A 26866-nucleotide genomic window follows, 5' to 3' on the forward strand; every position below is an offset into this window, starting at 1 on the left:
ATGCGCAGTGCGGATAAACAGGAAGCGGGCGGTGGAGGCGGCGGTGGAGGAGACCTAGGGGCTTCGGGAGGCAAACAGTGGAAGAACTGAGATTATCCGGAGGCAGCAGAGGCTAACTGCGAACAAGAAAAGGAGGTTTGGCCATCTGCCTCCAGGGGACGAGAGGTCGCGGCCTCGCTCTCCGCTTAGACTTCCGGCTCCCCAGCTTAGGCTGAGGCAGCGGCTGACAAAGGGCTCGCGCCGGTGCCGCCGCCCTTCTCATCCGGGCATTCGGATCCCTGCGGAGAGGGAGGGGGAAGGGTAGAGGGGGAGGGGAAGGAGCAGGAAGGGCGCGCGTTTGGAGCCGAGGCCCTTTCTAGGGCTCCGGGCCGGCGGCCCAACGGACGGAGGCCGAGGAGGACCCGCAGAGGTGGCGGCGGCCGGGGGCAGGAGGATGGTGCAGAAGGAGAGCCAGGCGGCGCTGGAGGAGCGGGAGAGCGAGCTCAACTCCAACCCTGCCGTCTCCGCGGGGGCATCGTTGGAGCCGCCAGCAGCTCCGGCCCCTGGAGACGACAACCCAGCCGGGGCCGGGGGAGCAGCGGTGGCCGGGGCGGCAGGAGGGGCTCGGAGGTTCCTATGTGGCGTAGTGGAAGGTGAGCGCTCTGGCGCGGGCTGGGCGATAGCGTCCTCCCTCCGCTTTCCCCCCGGTAATAACACATTCTCTCTTCGTGAAGGGGGTGCTTTAGGAGGCTCTAAAAGGGTGTCACTTCTTTGGCTCTGAAACTTGACCCTACTGAGACGACGGGAGAGGCGAGAAGGTGGCAAGTCTTTCCTCACGCACGCCTCTCCCCTCACGTTGTTATGCAGCGTTGAATTCCCCTCTGGCTATTAACTGGCCTGACCCCACCCGCCTTGGGCTGCAGCCAGGCCTGCTCCTGCGGAGGCGGCGGCGAGGAGCCTGCTCTTAGGCTCCGTGTTGTACGTCTCTGTACCTCGCGATCTTGTTCCCTAGGGTGGTCTCTCATGATAAAACGTATGTAGTGCTGCTGTCCGCACCCTTTGGGGAAAAAAAAATCAGCCCATACAGATGTGCTTGTATTCCTGGAGTGAAGAGACGCACGGTCGGCCTAGGGTTTTACAAATTCCCTTTTGCTTAGCTTTTTGTTGTTTTTTGTTTTTGTTTTTTGGTGGCCATTCCCACGCCCCCACCCTTTGGATTTTCTTTAGAAGCCTAGAAAATTGTCCTTTGCCAACTGCTGTGCTTTGGCTCAGGGGGATGAAGCTTTGACTTGAATAGTATCAGAAATACAAAATTTTAATTTAGGGACTGCAGAAGAGGATTAAAAATGTCCTTCTGACTCTCCCTTCCCATTTCAAAAGAATGCCAGGTGTTTTGTTTTTTCTTTTCTGGGTCGTTGGGGAAAATGGCCTGAAGACCATCACAGTTTATGAATACAGTGGACAGATATTTAACTGAACATTATATGGAAGCATGAGTTACTTGCATTATCGATTTTTCCTTGAATACAGAATGTATTTTAATTCTCTGAAGTCTTCTGGCCTACCTCGACTTTCCTGGCTGTTTGCTTTATTAGTTGTCTCTAATACATAATGGTGTGCATAGGGGTAACGCTGTCTAAATCTTTATAAAAAAACAAAAAAGTATGAAGAAATAGAAGGATTGCCCTGTTGGTTGAGAGCTTCAGCTTTTCCAGTGTTAGCATATATATTCATTGGAAGGATGGGTGGTGGTTGTAGTATTTTAGATAAAAATTATAGGGGAGAACAGACTTAATATGTAGCTACAGTACGGAGTGAAATAATTCACAAGTTAAAGGTCTTGCAGAATTTGGGGGAAAGAATGAAAAACTACTTACGTATTTGATTGGAGTCAGTGTTTTTGTAAACATGATTACTTTGTGTCGCTTAATCTGTTGGTGTATTCATTTGGGCTTGTTTCTGTGCAGGGAGATTCTAGAAAAAGTCTGTATTTCGTCATCACAGATCTTGGGGTGGAGGGTTGAGAAGGAGTTCTAGGGGATATAGAAATTTTAGAGCTAGACTAGAAATGAAGCTAAGGAAACTTGCCTGTTACATCTTCAGTAATTATGGAGAAAATCTCGTTGTGGTTTAAGTAAGTTGGTTTGTTTTTTTTCAGAATAGTATTGAAAGGAAACTACTCAGAGAGTAGAGTTGTCTGTCATCTATTGTTCCTCCTCCCTCTGTATATATTTTTTTCTTGGTGACTGAGCACCTGATTTTGTTGGGGGGCGCGTAGTTAGTTCTAAGTTGGTACCATTCTTAAAATGAAAATGAATGAAGAAAGGAAATACTGTAGGTATTGGCAGGATTCCTTTTTAAAAATTTTCTTTCCCTCACGGACTTTTGTTGGTTATAAGTCATGTAATAGCACTGTTTTCCTCTTTGTGGTGACAGTTAACTGAAACCATGAACCAACCTGACTCTCAGCAAAGTTAGGGTTTCTGAAGATAAAATGTTCCGTTTATTTATTGAAGCAATTGAAGTGTTTAATGCCTATTCCTTTAAGAGAAAAATGCTAATGCCACGTGTTGTAGGAAATCTAGAAAGACTTGTATAAAATTTACCTAATGTTTTAAATTACTTGGTAAGCTGTAACACTGAATTGTCAAGATTGAAAGTGCTGCAGTTTCATACATAGGTATGCAATGAATTTTTCTTTGGTTGTCATTGTTCATGTTTGTGGCGCAGAGTAACCATCCTGTCTAGAGATTGGAGTTTAATGCATTACAGAAATTTCAGTTTTAGGTAGTCTCTTAAGTAGACTGTGTGTGCGTACTTGCGAGTATGCGAAGAGCATTTTGTGTTCATGATACAATCTTAACCGTCTTCAATACTCCTGAGAGGTTGTCTTTACCTCTTGCAGGTGATTAGACTGAGGTGGAAAATAAAGGTTAGGCAAGCTGTAAGGTGTGATTAGCACACAAGGGGGCTGCAAATACCAGTTTGGTGCTTATACCGCAACTTAAGTAGTTCCTCTGCAGATTTGTTTCCTGCAATATGTGTTAGTAGTGCTTTGCCCCCTTCTGGGACAGTGGAGCAAGTCACATTCTTGAATTTCCAGTCGTTCAGACCTTTGCTCTGGAATTGAGCTCCACTGTTGAATTTGTTGTGAATGTATTTTAAGGCATTTTTGGACACTTTTATTATATCAGGAACTTAAAAAAAAAAAGGTGATCATAAAATTAGTTCGATCAGATTTTTTTTTCTAATGCTCTTCCTGGTTTTTTTCCCCCTATCTTTTTACTCTCCCACCCCCACTCTAAAGTTTACTTCTCTCTCAGGTGGTAATTGTTAAAATTATCCGTTGTGGATTACTTTGCTTCTCCTTCCTATGTTGTAGTTGATTGAGATCTTTTAAAAAGTTAGGTTTCGGGGTACCTAACCCTAACTGGGTCAGTCAGTAGAGCATCCAGCTCTTGATCTCTGGGTCATGAGTTCAAGCCTCACATTGGATGTGGAGATTACTTAAAGAAAATAATGAAAAGTTAGTTTTAGGGGTGCCTGGCTGACTCAGTCGGAGGGGCATGTGACTCTTGTTCTTGGGATTGTGAGCTCAAGCCCCACACTGGGTGTAGAGACTTAAAAAAAAAATTTGAAAAAGGTTAGATTTAAACATCTTTGGTCTTTTTTGGCACTGAGAAGAGATGATGTTTAGGTGTTTTAAAAATATGTTGTGTAAGTAGTAAGTGTTAATGGTAGAAAAATCAGAAAATTTACCTTAAAAAGGGAATAAAAGTCATAACATCACCATCCAAAGACACCTTAATGTTTTACTAAATATCCTTCAGATGCTGGTATATTGTACATGCTTTTTTACAAAATGGGATTATATTGTATGTTTTGTAATCTGCTTTTCTCAACAGTTTACCACATTTTGAAACTTGAAAATAATTTCATTCTTACTTTGAATCTAGGATTTTATGGAAGACCTTGGGTTATGGAACAGAGAAAAGAACTCTTTAGAAGGTAATTTTTTTTCTTTCTGAAGGAGAGTCTTAAACCATTAACATTTCCTTTTTGTTTGAGGAAAAACTAACACTGAGTAGGCGAGTTGCATTTAGATGATTTCTCAGTTGCAGAAGTTAATTTTACCTTGGTCTTTTACCTCTGCTTCACCTATGCCAGGGGTTTTGAATAGGTTTTGGGCTTCACCTGTGTCACTCAGAGCTGCTGTTTTTTAATATGTTGACATTTCTTGTAATACTTGATTTTTTTTTTATATATTTCTATTGGATTACGAAAAGGTTAAAAGCTACTGCCCCAGAATATTATTAACTGTTTAAGAGATGGAGATGCTCTAAGAAAAGGGAAAAATTGTGATTTATAGCCTATACTTGTTGCCTGTTTATACACATGTAATTTTCTTTCCCCTGAAGGCTCCAGAAATGGGAATTAAATACATACTTGTATGCCCCAAAAGATGACTACAAACATAGGATGTTTTGGCGAGAGATGTATTCAGTGGAGGAAGCTGGTAATCTTTTTCTTTTTAATCCGTAAATTCAGAATATCTTAGGAAAACAGCTATATTTCAAATGTAGTTGTACAAAAATTTTTATTATTTCATTTTCTCTTTGTAGATAGTTTCCTTTTCTTCTTTTTGATAATTCTGCGTGAGTTGTAGTGTAGATTGAAAGAGTAGCACTAACGGTGCACAGCCATGGTATGATTCATAGTTATGTCAGTCTGACTCGCACCTGTTCTCTAATCATAAATTGTACTTTTTAACTTCTGTCAGTGGTCTGAACAGTAAGTCACTGGACAAAGAGGTGCTGAAGCAGGGCTAGGCCTACGGCAGGGCAAGTGAGGCACCTGCCTTGAGTGCAAAGTTTAAGGGACTCCAAAAATATCAGTGGTCAAGATAAATAATATCTTATGCAATTTTTAAACCAAAATTAATGCAAAAAAAATCCATGAACAAGATACCAAATTTTAAGTAAAGACAGGATCAGTGTTACTGATCCTTTTGCTTTGGACTCAAGTGTGGCTTGGTCTTGACTACTTGATTACTTGCCCTTTCTTTATTTAAAATAAAGACCTCACCCTAGTCTGGGCTTATACTATCCTTGTTACACAAACTATCCTTGTTATGTGTCATCTTATGTTGAGTTAAGTACATAAAATTTGTAAATAAGGTAGTACACTACAGAACCTCCTTATAAATTAGATAAGTGGTGTTTTTCTTTGGGGACTTGTAAATTACGAAACATTTTTATACTTGGAATTAAATGGTATATACATGCAGCTAACAAGATATTTGGTTACAGAGAGCAGCCAAGGCACTGAAGAAAGTTTTCTTTAATTATGAAGAAGCAATTAAAATGTATTCCATCTCCATCTAGTGTTGTTACTTCTCTATATAATTTAAGTGTGTGTGCAACTTAATTATTTTTTGGTGGTGCTGGTAATGAAATTTTATGTGATCAATAATCAAAATATAGTCAAATGACTATTTTGAGATACCACTGAAAGTTATGTGAAGATACATTCTGTGGTATATAGAATAGGATTTTATTTTACTTAGGAAAATTGTCTATCACATTTTAAAAACTTAAAAGGATAATGATTGTTAAGGCCATCACTTAACCCTGGTTGTTAAAAACATGTTTTTCTTTTTTTTCCCAAATTATAAAGTAGTTATATGTAGATTTTTTTATTTAAGAATTTGATTTGTTCAGAGACCACAAAAAACCCATCTCAACTACTGTAGGAAATAAAAATGGTTTATATTCAGTAAGAGAAGTGATGCTTAATTTAATATTTTTGAGAAATGGCAGTGAAAGGAAGAGAATGTTCATTGATTTTAGGGTGACATTAAGTCACATGAGGTTTGTGGCATTTTGTCTGGCTTACTGTCACATTGGACATGGCAGTCTTGTAAAACGTAAGGGACTTTTCTTGAGCTCTTGCAAATTGGAGAAAATGACCTCTTCTCTTTAGGTGAAAGGTGAAGGTTCTTTTAGTTTTCTGTGCTGCTTTCTAAAAACATGGACTCTCTTCTTTAGAGCAACTTATGACTCTCATCTCTGCTGCACGGGAATATGAGATAGAGTTCATCTATGCTATCTCACCTGGTTTGGATATTACCTTTTCTAATCCCAAGGAAGTATCTACATTGAAACGCAAACTGGACCAGGTAACTTCGTTACTTTTTCATTATTTTTCCCTAACTTGGTATTTGAAACTAAAAGTTTTCTGAGTTGCTTTTATGAAATTAAAAGGAAACCAAATTTTGGGGTGCCTGGGTGGCTCAGTTGGTTAAGTGTCTGACTCTTGATCTCAGTTCAGGTTTTGATCTCACGGTCATGAGTTCAAGCCCCATGTTGGGCTCCACACTGGACATGGAGCCTACTTAAAAAAAAAAAAAAAAAAAAGGAAACCGAATCTTTGCTTCTATACAATTTTTTTACTTTAATGCTTTTCATAGAAGGATATTTTGTGAGTCAAGAGAGCTTTACTAGAGGTACCAGTGCTTCTCAGATTTTAGTTTGCATGAGAACTGCCTTAAAAGAAATGCTTAGAAGTGATGCTTAAAAGAATGCTGATAGGGTCCTTTTCCAGAGTTTCTTAAACTGACTTGGGATGGAAATACGAACTTGGAGTGGGGACTTATCTCCGAATTCAGGTTGTCCAGAATCACATTTTGAGAAACTCTGTATATTATAGGGTACTTGCCTGAATTTGTGACCAAGGTTATAGAAACAGAGTTTTACCTGTTAGACATCAGGTCCTTTGGTTGATATGAACAAGAGATGTAATTCAGTCTGGAAATGGTTGGCTGGTTTCCCAAGATTAGAAGGAAAACAGACTAGGTAGACATGTAAACTGTAAATTCTGCTTAACATAAAAGCTGCACATCTTGGGATGTCTGGGTGGCTCAGTCAGTTAAGCATCTGCCTTCCGCTCAGGTCATGATCCCAGGGTTCTGGGATTAGGTCCTGCATCGGGCTCCTTGCCCAGTGGGGAGCCTGCTTCTCCCTTTCCCCCTGCTTTTGTGTGTGCTTGCTCTTGCGCTCTCTCTCTCTCTCCTCTGACAAATAAATAAAATCTTTTAAAAAAAAAATCTTTTCTGGTAAATTAGCTGATACGTAATACATATATACATGTGCATGTTTCTTTAGGGAAAGGTTCATATTTTTTTAAAGATTTATTCTTATTTATATTTATTAAAATATTTTATCATTTATTTATTCCTTATTTATTTATATGTTTTATTTATTATTATTTATTTAAGAAAGAGAGTGGGGGGACAGAGGGAGAAGAAGAGGGAGTGCTAACCAGAGTCCACACTGATCACAGAGCCTGACTTGGGGCTTGATCTCACAACCCTGAGATCATGACTTGAGCTGAAACTGAGTTGGAAGCTTAACCAAGCGCACCACCCAGGCACCCCGGCAAAGGTTTATATTATTGATGGTATTAAGATGATTAAAAACTTAATAGGGAGGTTAAATTTCCATGAATATGTTTTTGTTTTTTTTTTTTGTTGTTTGTTTGTTTTTTTGGAGAGAGCGTGGTGGGGGACAGAGGAAGAGAGAATCTTTTCTCTTTTTTTTTGAGAAAGAATCTTAAGCAGTTCCACGCCCAGCACAGATGTGGGGCTCATTCTCACAACCCTGAGACCATGATCTGAGCAGAAATCAAGAGTCGGCCGCTCAACTGCCTGAGCCACCCAGGCTTTCTAAGAGGCTATTTTCCTGTTCATTGATATACTACTGCTATGTTCCTTCAGATTTGTGGACTAGTTAGGTTTATGTGCAGAGAGTAATTAAGATCATCGTGTCTTTGGGACTAGAACAGGGCTAGGTTTTTCGCCTCTTGAGTTCATTTATCGTTTGTGTTTTCGTATTTTTCTGTCTGTTTGGTCTTCTATAATCATCAGCCAAGGAGGTAGGATAGGCCATATTGTTGAAGCTTTGTTGGAACATATTGCATTCAAATCCAAATGAAAAATGTTTCCCAAACTTGTCTAGCTGTTTAACATAGAAAATATAAAAAGCAGTAGTTTTGGCTCTGAACATTCTAAGGAAAATGTTTGACTTTAGGTACAACTATTAAGTGTCTACTTTAATGTTTGGAATCCTGTTTTTTACGTAAGCACTACACCCAGTGTGGGGCTTCGAACTCAAGATCCGGAGGTCAAGAGTTGCATGCTCTACTGATTGAGCCAGCCGCCTCTTGTATTTTTACTCTAAAATGAGCTGCTGAAGGAACGCCTGGGTGGCTGTAGTTGGTTGAGTGCCTGACTCTTGGTTTCAGCTCTTGTCATGATCTTGGGGGTCCTGGGATTGAGCCCCATTTCCACTCTGGGCTCCCTGCTTAGCAGGGAGTCTGCTTGTTTCTCCCTCTCTGCCCCTCCCCCTGCTTGCTTGTGCGTACGTGAGCTCTCACAAATAAATGAATAAATCTTAAAAAAATAAAAAATAAAAAGCTACTATAAAACATCTTAGGTTTTTTTATTGTTTTGTTTGTTTTACCTTTTCTAGGTTTCTCAGTTTGGGTGCAGGTCTTTTGCCTTGCTTTTTGATGATATTGACCATAATATGTGTGCAGCAGACAAAGAGGTATTCAGTTCTTTTGCTCATGCCCAGGTCTCCATCACAAATGAAATTTATCAATACCTAGGAGAACCAGAAACTTTCCTCTTCTGTCCCACAGGTATTGTATATAATAGCTTTATATTTAACTAGTCTTCTTGAAATGCATCACTTTCAAAGAATCACGTATGGGTTTTACTGCGCTGTCCCCTCTCCCTTTGGTGGTGTATAAAGGTCGGAATTCTTCTAGAAGACATTTCTCAAGGCGTTACACTGGAGAAATTTTAGGAACTAATAAATGGCAACTGAACAAGCAAAAGATTTCATGTATGTTTAGTACTGGCAGTATCTGAACAGTACATTTTCAGGATTGAAGAAAGGATAGTATTATCAAAATGAAAGACTAGGAAAAAGCAAATTTACATTGCTTTTAACTTAGTCACTTCTCATTTCCTCCTACTTGTTCCTTTTTTTCTGCCTATGCCTATCTGTATCCTTTTTCACTCTTCCCACTTCCATCTGGGCTCTTATTTCCAGTAGTCAGCATAGAAAACTGCTAATTTTCCCCCCATTCCTCCCCCCTCTAGTTCCTTCCATTGAAAATGTATTAGCCTCTCTTAGTTCCCCCTCAAAATTTGGCTTATAAGAAATTTCCCCTGACTTGATTTCTTTTTCAGGAAGAGATAAATTAGTTCTAAGAAATTTTAGTCTGAGTTTATTTAACTTCATGTGTATGTCTGTTTTAAAGTACTGTGAGCCATGAACCTTATCTCAGTGGTTTGATACTATATGAGTACTCAAATAATGTTTAATAAGGTTATAGTGGGAAATACTTAATTCACTGCAAATCACAATTTACTTGCTGTTGAGTACTAATAGCCATGGGCATAATGTTGCATTTTTTTCTCTTATGATTATCAGTTTGTTCTGTTTGGCCTCTAGTTGTTATTGAGAAAAGTAGGCAATTCAGAAGTATGTAGAAAATGCTAAAAATTCCAATTATTTCTTTAGTAAACTGGTATTTTTTGTGACCGTAGGGTCATAAGGATCAGTCTGTATTATTGGAGGAAGAATATCAGATTTTATGAATTGAGTCATTTTTATTTTTTTGAGTTGAGTCTTTAATGAACTACCCACTTTAGTTTACTTCCTTTGGGATAGGACATGGAGGCTCTTTATCATTTGGATGAAAAGAATTTAGAGTTGGTAGACATTTTTTCCCCCGCATTTAAAAACCCATGACCATTTTATTCCTGACTGTTTTACTTAATTTTTTCTCCTACATTCAGAATATTGTGGCACTTTCTGTTATCCAAATGTGTCTCAGTCTCCTTACTTAAGGACTGTGGGTGAAAAGCTTCTACCTGGGATTGAGGTGCTTTGGACAGGTAAGTCTTTAGATTTTATACAGTAAAACTTCAGATAACTAGAACTTAAAAAAATTGGTTCTGGTTAATTGGATACTTTTTGAAAACTGAGTCTGAACCAGAAAAGTTTGTTGTTAAAAGTCTTTCTTTTATGAAGTATACATTCTTCATTTAGTATAAAAAACATCTTGAGGATTTTGCAGTGAATCTGAGTTATAGGTTGTTGATAAATAATGGGGAACCTGGGCTAAAGGGTACTGATCTCAGCCTTAGAAGGGAGAGTTTTATTTTATCAAATAAAAGCTATCACGCTGGATTGTCAGCTAGTAATCACAAGCTGTATTATAATGGAAAAAGAAACTGTTTACATGAAAATTTGTTTCTTAACTATCAGTATGAGGAAGCCTGCACAAACCTCTTATCTTTATACTACTACTTCCATTTCTAGAAATGTGATCTGAGGAAATACTGGGGGGCTATTGGGTAAAACTGAGTAAAAAATACATGTTGTGTTACTTTGAAAAGAAAAATTGTTAGAAAGTGTGTGTGTATGTGTGTGTATATATATACGTACATAAATCACAAAATACAATGAAAAATTGAATATATTTGAAGAATCATGTTTGAGGGTCTTTTAACAAATGGTCATCATTATTTCTAGGTCCCAAAGTTGTTTCTAAAGAAATTCCGGTGGAGTCCATTGAAGAGGTTTCTAAGATTATTAAGAGAGCTCCAGTAATCTGGGATAACATTCATGCTAATGATTATGATCAGAAGAGACTATTTCTAGGGCCATACAAAGGAAGATCCACAGAACTCATCCCAAGGTTAAAAGGAGTCCTTACTAATCCAAATTGTGAATTTGAAGCCAACTATGTTGCTATCCACACCCTTGCCACCTGGTACAAATCAAACATGAATGGAGTGAGAAAAGATGTGGTGATGAGTAAGTAGACGGCTTAATCCCTGACTTTGGGGGGAGAGCTGGAGTTAACTAGAGCTATTGGCAAGTATGTGTTCTTTTGTCATAACTTCAGAGGTTTTTAAAGTGTGTTGTTTAGTCCTATGATTGACGTACATATGTGATAGAAGAAGGGCTGAGTGGCTTTGGACAAATTATTTAATAACTTCTTGTCCTTAGTTATTTGCTTCCCTCTTTCCCCCAGTTCTTTGCTTTTAAAATGTGACTCAGTCTTTGAAATCTGAGTACTATACAAACTAGTCTTTGAGTGTTCTTGTTATCCTTAGAATTATTCTGATTCAGTTTGTGTTTTCTGGTGATTTTTATTAAATGGGATATTTAATTTAATTTAATTTATTTGAGAGAGAGCGAGAGAGCGAGTGCACAAGCCAGGGGAGAAGCAGGCAGAGGGACAAGCAGACCCTCCCCTGCGCTGAGCAGGGAGCCCAATGTGGGACTCAATCCCAGGACCCAGGGATCATGACCTGAGCTGAAGGCACACACTTAACCAAGTGAGCCACCTCGGTGCCCATTAAATGAGATGTTTAAGATGACTGACTATCATTCAGAATTACTTCGTATTATCTTTTAGATTTCAGCTTACATTTATAGAATGTATTCTGTATTCTCATTTTAGACATTGGCTTACTAATTTTTTATTCATGAAAATTTCCCAGTTGCATCTTAATAAGAAAATTCTGGCTAAGTTGTTTAGTCATTGACATTTATTTATTTATTGTTAAAGATTTTATTAATCTATTTATTAGAGGGAGGGGGCGTGCAGAGGGAGAGAGAGGAAGGGAGAAGCAGACTCCCTGCCAAACAGAGAGCCCAATATGGGTCACTTCCAGGACCCTGAGATCGTGACCTGAGCCGAAGGCAGATGCTTAACCGAGCCACCCAGGTGCCTCATATTTATTGACATTTAAACACATACTAAGATGTGGCAAGTGCACCTTCCTGGCACTAAGATGCAAAGAATAAAGTAGTCCCCACTTTCGAAGAACATAGTCTGGTTTTGAATAAAGCATATAGGCAACTGTGGTATGGTTTGATAAATGCTGAGGCAGTTGTCTACAAAGTGCTGTGGGAATACAGAGGAGAGAGTTATTACCTCTGCTAAGCAGAAGTGGTGGTAAGAAACAATCTCATAGAGGAGGGAATACTTAAACTGCATCAAAGTGTGAGTAAAGGGTTCTGAGCCTTAAAGGGTTGGTAGGCAAGAGATGAAAACACTGGACACTGAAAAATTTGAAGTTATCTGAATTTTGGCCCATTTAGGAGGTTTGGGAATGTCACATGATGCTTGGGTGTGGTATGTAGGCATACAGTTGTTTTTTCCTGATTTCTGTAATCCTACTTCCAATTCTGTTTATTGGGTTAATACCTCCCATTAAGGCTCAGTCATTGTGGACTCTACCCATTAAAAAATGAAATTTCAGTCTTCTCTGTATACATGGCACCTGCCTCCTATCTCTCTCTCTCTTTCTCTTTCTTTAAAGATTCCATTTATTAGAGAGCACAAGCAGGGAGAGCAGCAGGCAGGAGGAGAGGGAGAAGCAGGATCCCCACTGAGCCTGGAGCCTGATGTGGGGCTCGATCCCAGGACACTGGAATCATGACCTGAGCCACCTGGGCACCCGTCTACCTCCTGTCTCTTTTAAGGCAGAGCATGAAGCACATTAAGGAGTAGTAGATATTAACCAAACTGGGCCATATGCAGGGAAATACAAAGGAATGCTAAGAATAGGAGGGCTTGGGATACTAAGCCAAAGAGTTCAGACCTAATTTTTTCTAACAGTATCCTGGTTCAGAGCTTCATTATGTGTTTATTATCTGTGCTTATATGTGGGTTCTGTACTGATTTTTCTCTTCTCCCCCAGTATAGTTATTAATTTGCTTATTATTTTTTCATAATGATTTGCCCATTAAGTTACAAGCCCCTGAAGGGTTGGGAATGTTTTCTTTATGGAAATCATAGTGCCTTAAACCTCACATTCCCAATGATTGGTACTCAGTGAACATTTATGAATGACTTTCCCAGTGATTCTAAACGTAATGTTCCGTATTTCAAGTGGGATGTTACATTTAGCAATGCATTTAGATGATTTATAGGTGAAGTGGTTCAGTTAAGGTTGTGTTTGCATTTTTATGTTTAAGGTTTCTTCTAGTTCTTATTCTTTGTTTCTTTAGTTGTACTGTTAATAACTGGTGTTTTGCATTTGTCCCTCTCATCAGGAGACTTTTATAATTAAAGCTGTTTTTTGTGTATGGTTTTTGTTTTTGTTTTTGTTTTTGTTTTTTTGCAGCTGACAGTGAAGACAGTACTGTATCGATCCAGATAAAGTTAGAAAATGAAGGCAGTGATGAAGATATTGAAACTGATGTGCTCTATAGTCCACAGATGGCTCTAAAGTTAGCTTTAACAGAATGGTTGCAGGAGTTTGGTGTACCTCATCAGTATAGCAGTAAGTTTGGCCCTTCTTTTAAGCGGGTTAGATCACATGGTTGAATCCTAAAGTAAAGAACATTTGATGTGCCTGTCATAGGCCCACCAAACAAAATTTAGGAAGGGATCTAGAGAATAAGGTCTTCAAAATCTTAACTTTTGGTTTTAAGTAGCGTTTATCTTGATGGAATGCTAATTTGTTTAAAAAATGTCTTTTTTGGAATAATTGTTTTTAGATCTAGATCTTCAAAAGAGAAGATAATAATATGTATTGACATATTTGGGGGGGATGTTTATCGTGGGGTTTTTTTCCTCTCTTCCCTCCCTGCCTCCCTGGTGGTTTAGAGAAATTGTACTTTTCTCAGGGCTAGATATTATTTGGAATCTCAAGTTGAGGTTCCAGTTATAGATATGATAAGAAAACATTTGTTTAGATCTGATTTGTTCTGTTTCTAACTCTGATTATCTTTGTGGTAATTTTTCTTTGTAGGTAGGCAGGTTGCACACAGTGGAGCTAAAGCAAGTGTAGTTGATGGGACTCCCTTAGTTGCCGCACCCTCTTTAAATGCCACAACTGTAGTTACAACAGTTTATCAGGAGCCCATTATGAGCCAGGGGGCAGCCTTGAGTGGTGAGCCTACAGCTCTGACCAAGGAAGAAGAAAAGAAACAGCCAGATGAGGAACCCATGGACATGGTAGTGGAAAAACAAGAAGAGACAGACCACAAGAATGACAGTCAAATACTAACTGAAATTGTTGAAGCTAAAATGGCTGAGGAATTGAAACCAATGGACACAGATAAAGAGAGCATAGCTGAATCAAAATCCCCAGAGATGTCTATGCAGGAAGATTGCATTAGCGATATTGCCCCTATGCAGACTGATGAACAGACAAACAAGGAGCAGTTTGTGCCAGGTCCAAATGAAAAACCTTTGTACACTGTGGAACCAGTGACTTTGGAGGATTTGCAGTTGCTTGCTGACCTATTCTACCTTCCTTATGAGCATGGACCCAAAGGAGCACAGATGTTACGGGAGTTCCAGTGGCTTCGAGCAAATAGCAGTGTTGTCAGTGTCAATTGCAAAGGAAAAGACTCTGAAAAAGTGAGTATGCTTAATTTATCCTCTTCTCTAGCCTGGGTGGGTCCCCATGCTGATGATATGAAGGAAGCCTTTAGTGAGTATACTGGTAACTCTCTGAAAATTGACCACATCTTAGAATATGCCCTGTAAAGTGGATATGGACTCTGCTGATTCTGGTGCATAGAGTTCCATAGTTTGACATTAGAGTGAGGAATGAAAAAGTCACAGTTGATTATTTTAGAAATATTTGTCAGTTTGGGGAGACAGATTTATTGTTTGTCTAAAGAGTTTAAGCCCAGTGATCCTTTAATGTTTAGGATAAGTTGCAGGTACCTGATAATACAAACAGTTTATAATTATGTTGTAGGTTGTTTTGGTTTTTTGCAGTTTTTTGAGTCATATTTTTACTGATCTTCAATAGATTGAAGAATGGCGGTCACGAGCAGCCAAGTTTGAGGAGATGTGCGGACTGGTGATGGGAATGTTCACTCGGCTCTCCAATTGTGCCAACAGGACAATCCTTTATGACATGTACTCCTATGTTTGGGATATCAAGAGTATAATGTCTATGGTGAAGTCTTTTGTACAGTGGTTAGGTAGGTGCACCAGGAATAATCTCTTTTCCTCAGATATATTGTCCCTTAAAAATGAAAAAGAAAAAAGATTATCCCACAGGGAGAAAAATATTTAAGGAATTGGCAAATTTTTCAACTCTGTTTAAATTCTTTGCTTAGATTTCTTTCAAAGGTCTAGCCGTTGTTGACAAACTTGAGATGCAAGTCTCCGTAAATATATCAAGCACAGTGATTTTTCTCCCTTGGGCTAATTCAGCATAAATATCTTTAAAATGTGTTAGAAGAGTACTGACTTTAACTTGCTCTGACTGAATGCTTCCTGGATGGAACTCTGTATAGCACTTTCACCTGATTTGGAGATGAGACACTATGAATTGTGACTGTGAGCTCTCTGCTGCTTGCTGTGTCTTGGTAACATTAATTGCTGTGTTTAACAGAACAATTGCTGAAATGACCTAAGGGGCCTGGCAAGAGGAAGCTATCCTCCCAGCCCTGTGCGCATGCGAGCTTTAGTGGTAGGCTATTCTGGTGCTACTTGGTATTATTTCACATGGCTTTTTCTTTATTCCTCTACCAAGTAATTGGTTTTATTAGGGGATGAAAATTGCAATCCCCTGAAAAATCTCTCCTTCATTAAATGGACTTCTTATGTCTCTTTTGAAAACTGATTTTTTTATTTTTATTTTTTGGGAAATTCTCAACAAACTTGGTAAAAAGCACCAGCATGGCCAAGTTTCTCCAGGGACCTCATTTCATTTCCAGGTTTTCAATCCAGCTATAAGGAATATGTAATGGACTTACATATAGCACACAGCAGGCAGCAAGGCTAACTGACATGTCATAGTTTTCATAGTAGTCACAAACACTGTGATGGGTTACTTGGTCTTGGTTGTGAAACAGATGTGTGAAACACTGAGTGTAGATGAAGGAGTAGTAGCAGTGAGATTTCTTACTTTCTGCCTATATACTTTTGGACTCTTAGATATTAAAGAAAAATAATAGCAGTTAAAAGTAGTGTCTCTTTTAGTTTGAAAATATAGAACTTTGGGTTTCTGTATATTTAGCACAACAGAATTTTTACCTCTTGTTAAAAGGCTCCAAGACACCTCTTTTCTGTGATATCTGCATTTAGGCTCAGGAAGAACCTCTATATTGGTTATTGGAAGACAGCATTTGCCTTCCAGGCTTGTGGCCAGGGAGTTACAATTAAATCTCTTACAGGGATTTAAATCTTAAGTTTCCAGTCTGAGATTTGGATTCTTGAGCTTGGGAAAGTTTAATTTAAAATTTGATATTGAGCTTTTAATTCAAGAATTATTAAAAATTAAATTCTTGATTATATACAGTATTGTTTCTATTTCCTCTCAGGTTTTATTTCTGTACCATGGAAATATGGGGTCAGCTTTCCCAAATTGTGTAGATAACTATTGCACAATCTCAAGGTCAGAGCATCTTAGAAGTTTTAAATAATTGTCTTGGCATCCACATAGCTTTACAAAAAGCTCACGACAAGGAGAGTATTTTCATGGATCTATAGTAATTTCAGGGAGTTACTGATTAGAACCCTTTGTTTTCCTCCTCTCTCCAGTCCAGCTGGCATTCAGTCCTTTAAAGAATGTGGCTATGCAGTACTTTTGATGACTAACGACTTCTATTATCTTCTTCCCCATTGTGTACAGATGGGAGAATCCTCAGCACAAGTGTCTACTACTATTGGATGGACAGCGGCAGATGTTCACAGCGCGTCATGATTAATTAGTTTAAATTGAAAGGTTCTGTCTGTGAGGTAGCTCAGATTTAAGGGCAGTAGGCATGAACTGAAGTCACGTTTGCGCAGCGACTGAGGCATTAACCATGTTTTCATTTACACAGCTCTTCGTACATGCAGCTTTTTATTGTAATAGCTGGAAGTGCTAGTTATGTTGTAGTCTCAAAGTGGGGGGTAGGGGAAATTGGCTGATCTTAAAGTTTGAGAGTATAGTTTTTTCCTGCAGTGTAAATTTACACTGAGCTATGAAATGGGGTATGTTCTCTTAGCCTAAATTTTGACCCTGTTTCATATTTATTTTACAAATTTACATATTATGTGTTTTCTTAAAGCACCCCTACCCCTAAAAAATGACAAACCTGGATATAATCTCTTAATGGGCCAGAATTGTGAACAAAAAAATCAGTTTGCTTTGGGACTGTCTGACTAGCACACTATATCTTGTACTGATGAGACTGTTAACTTGAACAGGAGGTAGAATGCTGTCTTCAAATGGAAAAGAACTATATTGCGCTGCTTTATCTTGTCAGAAGACTAGGCAGGTGATTTTGATTTGGCCTCCAAATATTTGCTTTCAATTATTTCTTGTTGTTAGTTTCCTTTATTGCCTCTGAAGTTGGTTAAGTGGTGACCTTAGTGTTGACTTCTGGACCTCAAACCCTGCCACTCTGCATGTCTTCAGTGCGATGCAAAGATTATAATGGTCAGTCAGAGGAGCCCAGATACTGTCATACTTTTAAGAAAAGTATGTCTTAGCTCTGGCTAAATTAGGAGCATCAGTTGGCTCTGCTTAGTTCTTAGAATTTGTCTGACTGCTATTATTATTAGCCAAGTCTGAATTGGATTGTCCTTGTTAGAAAAATAGTTTTCATTGCGTGTTGTTGTCAACTTACTTAACAGTTTCTTTTGTTCATTCTGCTGACCTTAGTTTTCTGACAAGATTAATCCTCCCTCCCCCTTTTTCCCTTCCTGTACCCTTCCTCATAATGTAAAATGTGACTTCAGACAGGTTTAATTCCTTCATGGGCTGTGATAATAAAATGTCTTCTTATCTGTCTCATTCATTTCACTTCATGATTACTGTAATTTCACTACAGAGCAAGCAGCTGGCTTGATTTTTTTTTTTTTTTTTACAGCTGTATCTAGGGAATATATAAACTTGACCCAGACAAACTTGAGACTGACTTTCCTTCCAGTAATTAAAGGGTAGAACCCTTTACAGTGATTGATTATTCATTAATCAGAGGAAGAAAACATTGGTATTGAAATTCCGTTACAAATTAAAAAAAAGAAATTATTATCACAGCCTTGTCCTGAAACCCTGGATTATTATTGTTAGAGAGCTATTTCCACAAAGTGTTTGTTAGTGTGTTGGACGTTTGAGACCCCAGGAAATCCCCTTTCTCGTAACGTTCTCCGCTTGGATCTGATCTCAACAGGGTGTCGTAGTCATTCTTCAGCACAGTTCTTAATTGGAGACCAAGAACCCTGGGCCTTTAGAGGTGGTCTAGCAGGAGAGTTCCAGGTATCAATATGAATTCACAACTGAATTGACATTTTCTTTGTTTTATGAGAAACCTTATGTTGCGCATCAGATGGCTGGAAGGATTGGTCTGCCGAAGGCTTTCTAGTCCCAAATTCAATTTAGTTACATAGCTGGATTTTAAATCAAATTTTCCTCCTCTTTCACAGTAATTTCTGAAGGAGATGCTGCCAATTCCCCCCGCGCCTGCGAAGCGCAGCGGCTCTAGGTGTACACTTCACATTGTTTCTTTGCAGGTCGCACACCATTTTAATCTGCGCCCGCAATGCACAATGCGCGCATGCTTGTCTGCCAGTGGAAACTCCATGAGCAAAAAGGATGAATAATTATGAAGTGAATGGTGAAAGGACTTTTGGATACTTTCCCAATTATTTTATAAATAAAACTGTACTCTAAAGAACAGTCTGTTAATGAAAATTTGAACAAAATAAGCTTTTTGGTGTTGGAATTTGTTCATGGACTTTTCAGGTGCTCTACTTTTCTCCCCCCAACAGGTGCTCTGCTGCGCGCAGCAAACTGAAGCGCATTGCTTTGGGGATAAAGCGTCTCCTGGACAGATAACCCTCTTCAGACCAAACCTCTCCTCCTGACATTCTGTTCTGCCATCTTTTAGTACAGAGATGGTCTATATAAGATTGGTTTAAAAAAAAAATAGATTTGTGATACTGGAATAGATTTTTTTTTTTACTGTAAATTTAAATCCCCATTAATACGCCACTAAAGCTATGTAACTCAGTTTGGGTAATTTCTATTCAGAAGCACCCCCTTCCCTCAGCAAAGAGGTGTTTATTTTAGTAAAGCATAGTACACCCCTCTTCTTTAGGTCTGCCTGCAGTAGCCAGTTAATGTTAAGTTGGTAATCTGCAGTGCACACCCATTTAAAGAAATGGATATCTTCCCAACACTAATCCATCTCCTTTTTGTTTCTTCCCACAGCGTTTGCTGCCAATTGATGGGGCAAATGATCTCTTTTTTCAACCACCCCCACTGACTCCTACCTCCAAAGTTTATACTATCAGACCATATTTTCCTAAAGATGAGGTAATTGTCTACCTACCCACTTGGTATATGGTTATGGTGCTCACTCATTACTTTGCTTTGAACTCCCTGGTTAAAAGAATCAGTTCTGGTGCACTCTTCACAGCACGTATGCTAAAATTGGAATGATACAGAGAAGATTAGCATGACCCCTGTGTAAGAATGGCACGCAAATTGGGAAGTGTTCCGTATTTTTACTTATTTATTTAATTTAAAAACAAAATTTATTTATTTGAGAGAGAGCGTGAGAGAGAGTGTGAGAGAGGGGAGCTTCAGAGGGAGATGCAGACTCCCTACTGAGCAGGGAGCCTGATGGGGGACTTGATCCCAGGACTCCAGGATCATGACCTGAGCCTAAGGCAGTCTCCCAACCAACTGAGTGACCCAGGCACCCCGTGTTCCATATTTTTAAAGGGGAAAAGAAGTAGTTCTGTGTTTTCAAATAGGTACTTGAGGTGAAAAAGTTAACTAAAACATTGAGCCACACGAGGGGTGATATTTAAGGAAGAACCTAATAAGGAACTTATAACATCTTGAGCTAAGTCCTTTAAGTCTGTATTTAGAGTTGGAATTAATAAGTAATCAGTGTGTCCAAATGATATGTTGTCCTTGGCTGATTTTCTCTAATAGTATTCTGTAATTTTCAGTTGTGAAGTATCAGTGGGCATACAGGAAACAACAAGCCTGTTTAAAGACAGTAACATGTTTAAAACATTTTGGACATACACAAAACTGAGAGACTCAACAGCATTATTTGCTGCATTTTGGATCCATTGCTTAACTACCTAAAACTATCCCCAGCGAAGCAGTTCTGTGTTTACTATAATCATGAATGTTCTCTACTGATACTACAAATAATGATTCTGTAAATAAATTTTTATTTAACGAAGCAGAGGTAATATTTATGATAGGCCAGGCATTTTGTTATTCCCTATCTAGAAGTCTGGTCTAACTTATGAGTCCCGTTATTAAATTCTGTTGCTATTTTTCTTGATGTGTTGCTTAACTAGATTATATTTTCAGGCTTCCGTGTACAAGATTTGCAGAGAAATGTATGACGATGGAGTGGGTTTACCTTTTCAAAGTCAGCCTGACCTTATTGGAGACAAGTATGTGATGAAGCATTTGGATTTGTTGGATTTGGGAGTAGCGTTTCATAGCCAGGTTTATCAGGTTGAGGGGGAGGTGATGACTAGAAATAAAGTTTTCTAGAAACTCCACTTTAGTTTTAATAAAATTTGGATATTAATGTTTATTTTCAGTTTCTTCTTAACACCAGATGTAGTTTCCGTAGGCTTCCATTCAAGTACAGTAGACCTACATCACTGAAGTCTGAAGTTTTGTGTTATAAACTCACTCTGCCCTCTTTTCTTCTGAGCAGGTTAGTAGGAGGGCTGCTTTCCCTCAGCCTGGATTACTGTTTTGTTCTAGAAGATGAAGATGGCATATGTGGTTATGCCCTGGGCACTGTAGATGTGACCCCTTTCATTAAAAAATGTAAAATTTCCTGGATTCCCTTCATGCAGGAGAAGTATACCAAGCCAAATGGTGACAAAGAACTCTCTGAGGCTGAGGTAATAACAGGTTTAGAATTATATTACAGTAATTTTTCTTAAAGTAAGCAGATACATCTTAAAAATCTCAGTGCTTTCTAAATTTCCTACAAAAAAAGAATTCTTAATGCTTATTCTTAAGCATAATACTTTTTTTTTTAAACCATACCAGGACTTTTTTTTTTTTTTCTTTTTTTTGAGATTTGTAATTAATTTATTAGAGCACACATGCGAGCAGAGGGAGAGGGACAAGCAGACCCTGTTCCGAGAGCGGAGCCTGATGCAGAGCTGGATCCCACAACCCCTGAGATTTCGACCTGAGCCAAAATCGAGTCAGATGCTTAACCAGCTGAGCCACCTAGGCGCCCCCACCCCGCTTTAAAAAAAAAAAAAAAAAAAAAAAGATTTATTTATTTATTTTAAGTGGTAAGGGCAGAGGGAGGGAATTAGACTTCCCACTGAGCATGGAGCCCATTGGATACAGGGGCCGTGGGGCACATGGGGCTCAATCCCATGACGTTGAGATCTTGACCTGAGCTGAAATCAAGAGTCAGACACTTAACTGACTGAGCCGCCCAGGCACCACCTTAAGCGTGGCATTTTCCATTGTTCCCTCAGCATTATGGATTTTTTTTGTTTGGAAGTGTTAAAATACTTTCTCATCTTAAAACAAAATATAGACAACCTTTTTTTTTTCCCCCTCCCTGTTTTGAAATACCAGACTTAAATGGTCTCCTCTTTGGGGACTCAGGGCAAGTTTAGGTAATTAAAATCTCTCATTTGCTTGGTTGTCAGTAGGCTCACTTGCCTTCTTGGTAATGTTTCTCACTGTAACAAAAATATAATAGGGGTGAGCTGCTCTGAGAGTCTGTTTTCAGATAGGAGCACTTTTTTTTTTCTTTTTTTTTTAAAGTAAGCTCCACACCCAGCATAACCCTGAGATCAAGACCTGAACTGAGATCAAGAGTCAGACGCTTAACCAACTGAGCCACCCAGGTGCCCCCAGATAGGAGCACTTCTTGTCATATGTCAGCCCTGTCCCAACTTCAGTGAATTTTTCCTCTACAATTTCCTCTACAATTATTTTGGTTTATACATCAACATTTGTATTTTAAAAAATAGTTCCTTCTTGATAATGTTTATGCTCAATAAATACTTTATATATTTGGACCCTTTTATTTTATACATCAGCATATGTATTTTTAAAAGTAGTTCCTTCTTGATAATGTTTATGCTTAATAAATTAAGATACATATTTGGACCCTTTTGTTTGTGACATTTATTTTTTTTCTTCCATGTTGTTCCTCTTCCCCTTTTCTAAAATTCTTTACTTCTCTTCCCCATACAAATGTACTTATATTCTCTTACAGTTTATTACTACTTTTTAACTTCTGCCCCTAGCCAGATGGTTGTGTAATAAGGGGTGGTGTAGAGTGGCCTCACTGAATTCGGGATTACATGGATAAAACTACAGCATGCTGATGGTTGAACTATTGATGTCACTGTTTCATGTCTGATAATTACAGTTCTCAGCATAGGAACATAAAGAATGACCAGGGTGTCTACTACAAATATTTTTTACATGCACATTTTGTACAAGCAATACAAACTTAAATTTTTTTAAAATTTTAAATATTTTTAGATAGAGCAAACATAATACAGAGTTGCTGTATACCCCTCACCCATTTCCTGCATTTGTTGAAGTCTTTTTTTTTTTTTTTGTAAGATTTTATTTATTTGACAGAAAGAGAGCACAAGCAGGGGGAGCAACAGGCAGAGGGAGAATGCAGAGCCTGATACAGGACTTGATCCCAGGACCCTGGGATCATGACCTGAGCCAAAGGCAGACGCTTAACGGACTGAGGCACCCAGGTGTCCCTACATTTGTCCAAGTCTTAAGAAACTAACTTTAGTGCATTACTATAAACTCCACAATTTATTCGCCTGTTTTTCCACTAATGTCTTTTTTTTTTTTTGTTCCAGGATACCACATTACCTTTAGACAAACTTTTAAAAGCAAAAATGCTAGAATTTTAAGCTAATTCTTCATGTGATAATTATATAATGACTGGAAGAGTTACTGAATGTTACTCTCCTTTTCCTATTGCTGGGTTCTGTAGTTGGGATATAGATATATAATGAGTAGCTGCTAAAAGTCAAGAGATTCTTTCAAATTTTTACAGAAAATAATGTTGAGTTTCCATGAAGAGCAGGAAGTGTTGCCAGAAACTTTCCTTGCCAACTTCCCTTCTCTGATAAAGATGGATATTCACAAAAAAGTAACTGACCCAAGTGTAGCCAAAAGCATGATGGCTTGCCTCCTGTCTTCACTGAAGGCTAATGGTGAGTACATATTCGAATAGTTGCTGGTGTTTGGGCTAAGTGGGGACAGGATAAAAAGTAAATTACGGTGAATTTACATTCCCTTCCCCAACATTATGGTTTGGCTTCTGAATTATTAGTGGTATAAGAATTGCACGTGTATTAATAATTGGAAAATGTTGCTCTTTTACACTATAAATGCTTATTTTGAGCTCCATTGAAATGAGAAGTGAACACATGAGGTTAAATTTATTTTGCCAGGAGACTCACTATGATAATTGAAAATTAAATGAACCTTGGGGAGAAATTTCATTTAGGAACGCAGAGTTGCCAATTTTTTTGAGTTTGTTTGCCAAGTTCAACCTTCAGAAATACTTGGCTTTATATTAGTGGTACGAAAACTTTCTGTGAAGGGGTAGATAATAAATATTATAGACTTTGTTTACTTATTTTAAAGTACACTCTATGCCCAGTGTGGGGCTTGAACTGAGACCCCAAGATCAAGTCATATGCCCCTACATATTCTTTTCTTACACAACCTTTACGAAGTGTAAAAAACTATTTTTGGTTCTTGTGCAATACAAAAATGGGCAGCTTGTTTGAGACCAATCCTTAGAGGGTTGTTAATACATGGGAGTACGCTTATTTGCATCTTTGTATCATTTGAGTCAGTGGTATCCCCTTTGTGGAATAATTTAAACAACTCTGTCTGAAGATAGCGTAATTCTCAATGTTGTGCTTGGAACGGAATCACGCCAATAGATGAGGTATGTCTTAGAATGTACAACATATTCTGGTTATATTGACTTGTGAGGTAGGCTGGAATGGCCTTTGCCCTGTGGGCCCTTCAAAGGTACTTTATATTAAAAACATTAAACAGAGATAGTCTTTGCCTTGCTACATTCAAGCTAGTTTAACATATCCATCACTTAAGATAGTTGCCACTGCCAATATTTGGTATTGATAAATATTAATATTAACTGAATATTAATATGAATTTTAAGAATTGTGGTATGAAATTTAGGGGCTGGTATAGACAGGTTCCTACTATCATCTATTTGAAATATATTAAAGATTCATCACAACTCCTACCCATGATTCTAATTGACATTTACATTTTGAATATTTGTTTTATTTCTAGGCTCCCGGGGGGCTTTCTGTGAAGTGAGACCAGATGATAAAAGAATTCTGGAATTTTACAGCAAATTAGGCTGTTTTGAAATTGCAAAAATGGAAGGATTTCCAAAGGATGTGGTTATACTTGGTCGGAGCCTGTGACATTTCTTGGCACTTTGAACTGTCCGAAAGTCTCTTAACTTCACCTGGTGGGTGGTGGTTGGGGTCTTCATGCAGTTCAGCCTCTGGAATGGCAACAAATCAGCCAATTGGGATTGGAAACGAAGACTGTGTAAAACTCACCCATCACACTTTGAGATTACTCACTGGTTGGAAGATAGTATTAATGCAAAAATCCTGTTTGAAACAGATGTGGGCCTCCTTTTTGGGTCTTGTGTTAGGTGCCAAGACCTCTTACATGGGCTTATAGGGAGGGGGTCTTCAATAAATGTAGTCAGCACTGTGTTCTGCATCCAGTGTGGTTGCATTACTCATCTAATAAGGGTAATCAAAATCATTTGTCATCCTCTTTGGCTTATTGAATGAAATGTCTTTCATTCTTTGGGGACATGGCAGAAATGAGAAAGATTTCATAGGTTTCAGAGGCTTCAGGGTAGAGATTCCAAGTGGGATGATTGTGGCATAGTTTTAAGCTGAATAAATGATTTTAATTTGGGGCAGTTTTTCTGCTCTTTGTAAAGCCATGGCCAATTGTCTCTTGTAGTGACCATTGGTTCAGGCATGTTGTGCTTTTGTAGGGACAAATGTGCAGTTGTTTGTGACAAAAGCTTAAAAATGGCAAACTTGTAAATTTTTGTATATAAACTAGCTGTAACCTGACTATGCTTTGTGTCACTGTTTTGTAATTTTTTTTCCTTTTGAAAATGAAAGGGTGTGGTTCAGGATGGCACTTTGAATAATGTAAATCAGTGGAAGATGGATTTTCTTTATTTTTCCCTTTGTTTTTGTTTTTGTTTTGTTTTTTAAGAAGTTTTATTATTTTTGAAGTGCCTACCACCTAGGGCTAGGTAGGCCTTGACCACTTTGGGTACGAGAGACTAACTTCATGGGACTCAATGTGTTGCAAAGCGCAGTCACTTCTGGAAATTAACCTCGATGCAGGTCGGTATGTGAAATGTTAGTTTTGACATCTGTCAAGTAGGGTTCAGGGACTGATTGGTCCCATTTGCCCTGAGATCAGTTGTCCTTTAATTTTAAGACCTGTTACAACTGGTTTTATTAAATCAGAGTCTTTAATTCTTGCATGTTTTTATCTAATTTTTAAAAGAAACAATGAGCACACTTTAACCAATGACTTATGGTTACCTTTCTCTTTCTTTTTCCTTTAACCACAGATTCTGAAAACTCCATGTATTTTAATTTAGATTTGGTGTTTTTAAGGGTTCTGAGCATGAGGCTAGCAGGTAATCTCTGCAGGGTTCATTTTTTCATCATGGCTGGCTGACTTTTCGTGGATTCAGAACAGTATTTTGTTATCTTGCTTCCCTGCAGTTTTGTTATCAGCTGTTTTACTTTGAGCTGACGTGGGAGGGGCAAGGAGGAGGAAACTTGAAACATTTTCCTTCATGAAATTCCATCAGTGTGGGCTTTGAATCTTAAAGCATTGTACCTAGTGGTGGGGCCTGTGAGTGTGCACTGAATTGGTTAGATGAAGGGAGGGGAAGAAGGAGACCTCTTCATTTTCAGGGTAGAAACCTTTAACTGATGGAAGGGTATGATGTTGGAAAGCTGGAACCAAGTTTGCATTTTTAAGGGCTAAGGGGAAGGGAAGATCTGTACAAGATACTGTTTAAAACAGCTTAGTGCCACTTGGTTGTCTCTTTAAGTACATTTTGTACACTAGAAGACAATTCTAGCATTTATCTGGAGGATTTCAGGGTCAGCCTATGGAATCAGGATTTTAGCAAGTTTGCTTGTGGTTTAATCTTGGCTTATAATCATTTGGCTGGTCTTCTGAACATAGCTGCTAACTATGAAACAGATGTCCAGGCCTACACCTTCATCACTCTAGGATGGTAAAGTGCTATGCTCTCTTCTATGGTTATGAATATTTATTAAGGTTGGAATGACATTTCATTGATTGTTTAGATCACAGCTCAGTTCCTGTAGAAAATGAACTGTAAAACTATCCGAAGACCATGCAAGAGGCAAAATAAAACTTGAAGTGAATGTGTGTGGTGGTGTACTGTGTAAACCTGCTTTTTCCGCCTGGTACCTTTTCTCCCGGCTTTGATGCCTCACCTTACAACAAGTATTCTGCACAGCTGTTCCAAGTGAGGGGCTGCACCTTCCCATTCCCGGGTTCAGTAAGAAGACTTCCAGATCTTCCTCCAGGCAAGGTAAAAGAGAAAAGTAGTTCTCGGCCAAGCCACTCTCTTCCGCACAGTTAACAGCCTGGGCGGGAGTTAGGGCAGTTAAGTTTGAATGAGTTCCCTTGATCTAGTGAGATAAGGAACACTGTTGAACCCTTTATCAGATTCTTTAGTCAAAAGGTGAATGATGGGGGGTGGGA

The 26866-nt window shown here is 38.7% G+C and overlaps 1 protein-coding gene and 1 non-coding gene across 2 annotated transcripts; both read left to right on the plus strand.

Moving 5' to 3' along the window:
- OGA (O-GlcNAcase) lies at window positions 1-26527 on the plus strand. The gene is made up of 17 exons (XM_026493941.4): window positions 1-135; window positions 360-632; window positions 3936-3987; window positions 4398-4495; window positions 6027-6157; window positions 8508-8679; window positions 9848-9946; window positions 10587-10871; window positions 13196-13354; window positions 13826-14439; window positions 14840-15014; window positions 18201-18286; window positions 19241-19345; window positions 20366-20451; window positions 20724-20916; window positions 23079-23238; window positions 24359-26527. Exons 2-17 carry the CDS (start codon window positions 434-436, stop codon window positions 24493-24495), a joined length of 2751 nt encoding a protein of 916 aa, XP_026349726.1. The 5' UTR covers window positions 1-135; window positions 360-433; the 3' UTR covers window positions 24496-26527.
- On the plus strand, window positions 19434-19538 carry LOC113252568 (U6 spliceosomal RNA). The gene has a single exon (XR_003314923.1). It is a non-coding gene; the product is annotated as a U6 spliceosomal RNA (small nuclear RNA).
- Window positions 26528-26866: the final 339 nt, after the last annotated feature.

The sequence above is a fragment of the Ursus arctos genome, unplaced genomic scaffold, assembly GCF_023065955.2.
Source record: "Ursus arctos isolate Adak ecotype North America unplaced genomic scaffold, UrsArc2.0 scaffold_7, whole genome shotgun sequence".
NCBI classification, from domain to species: domain Eukaryota; kingdom Metazoa; phylum Chordata; class Mammalia; order Carnivora; family Ursidae; genus Ursus; species Ursus arctos.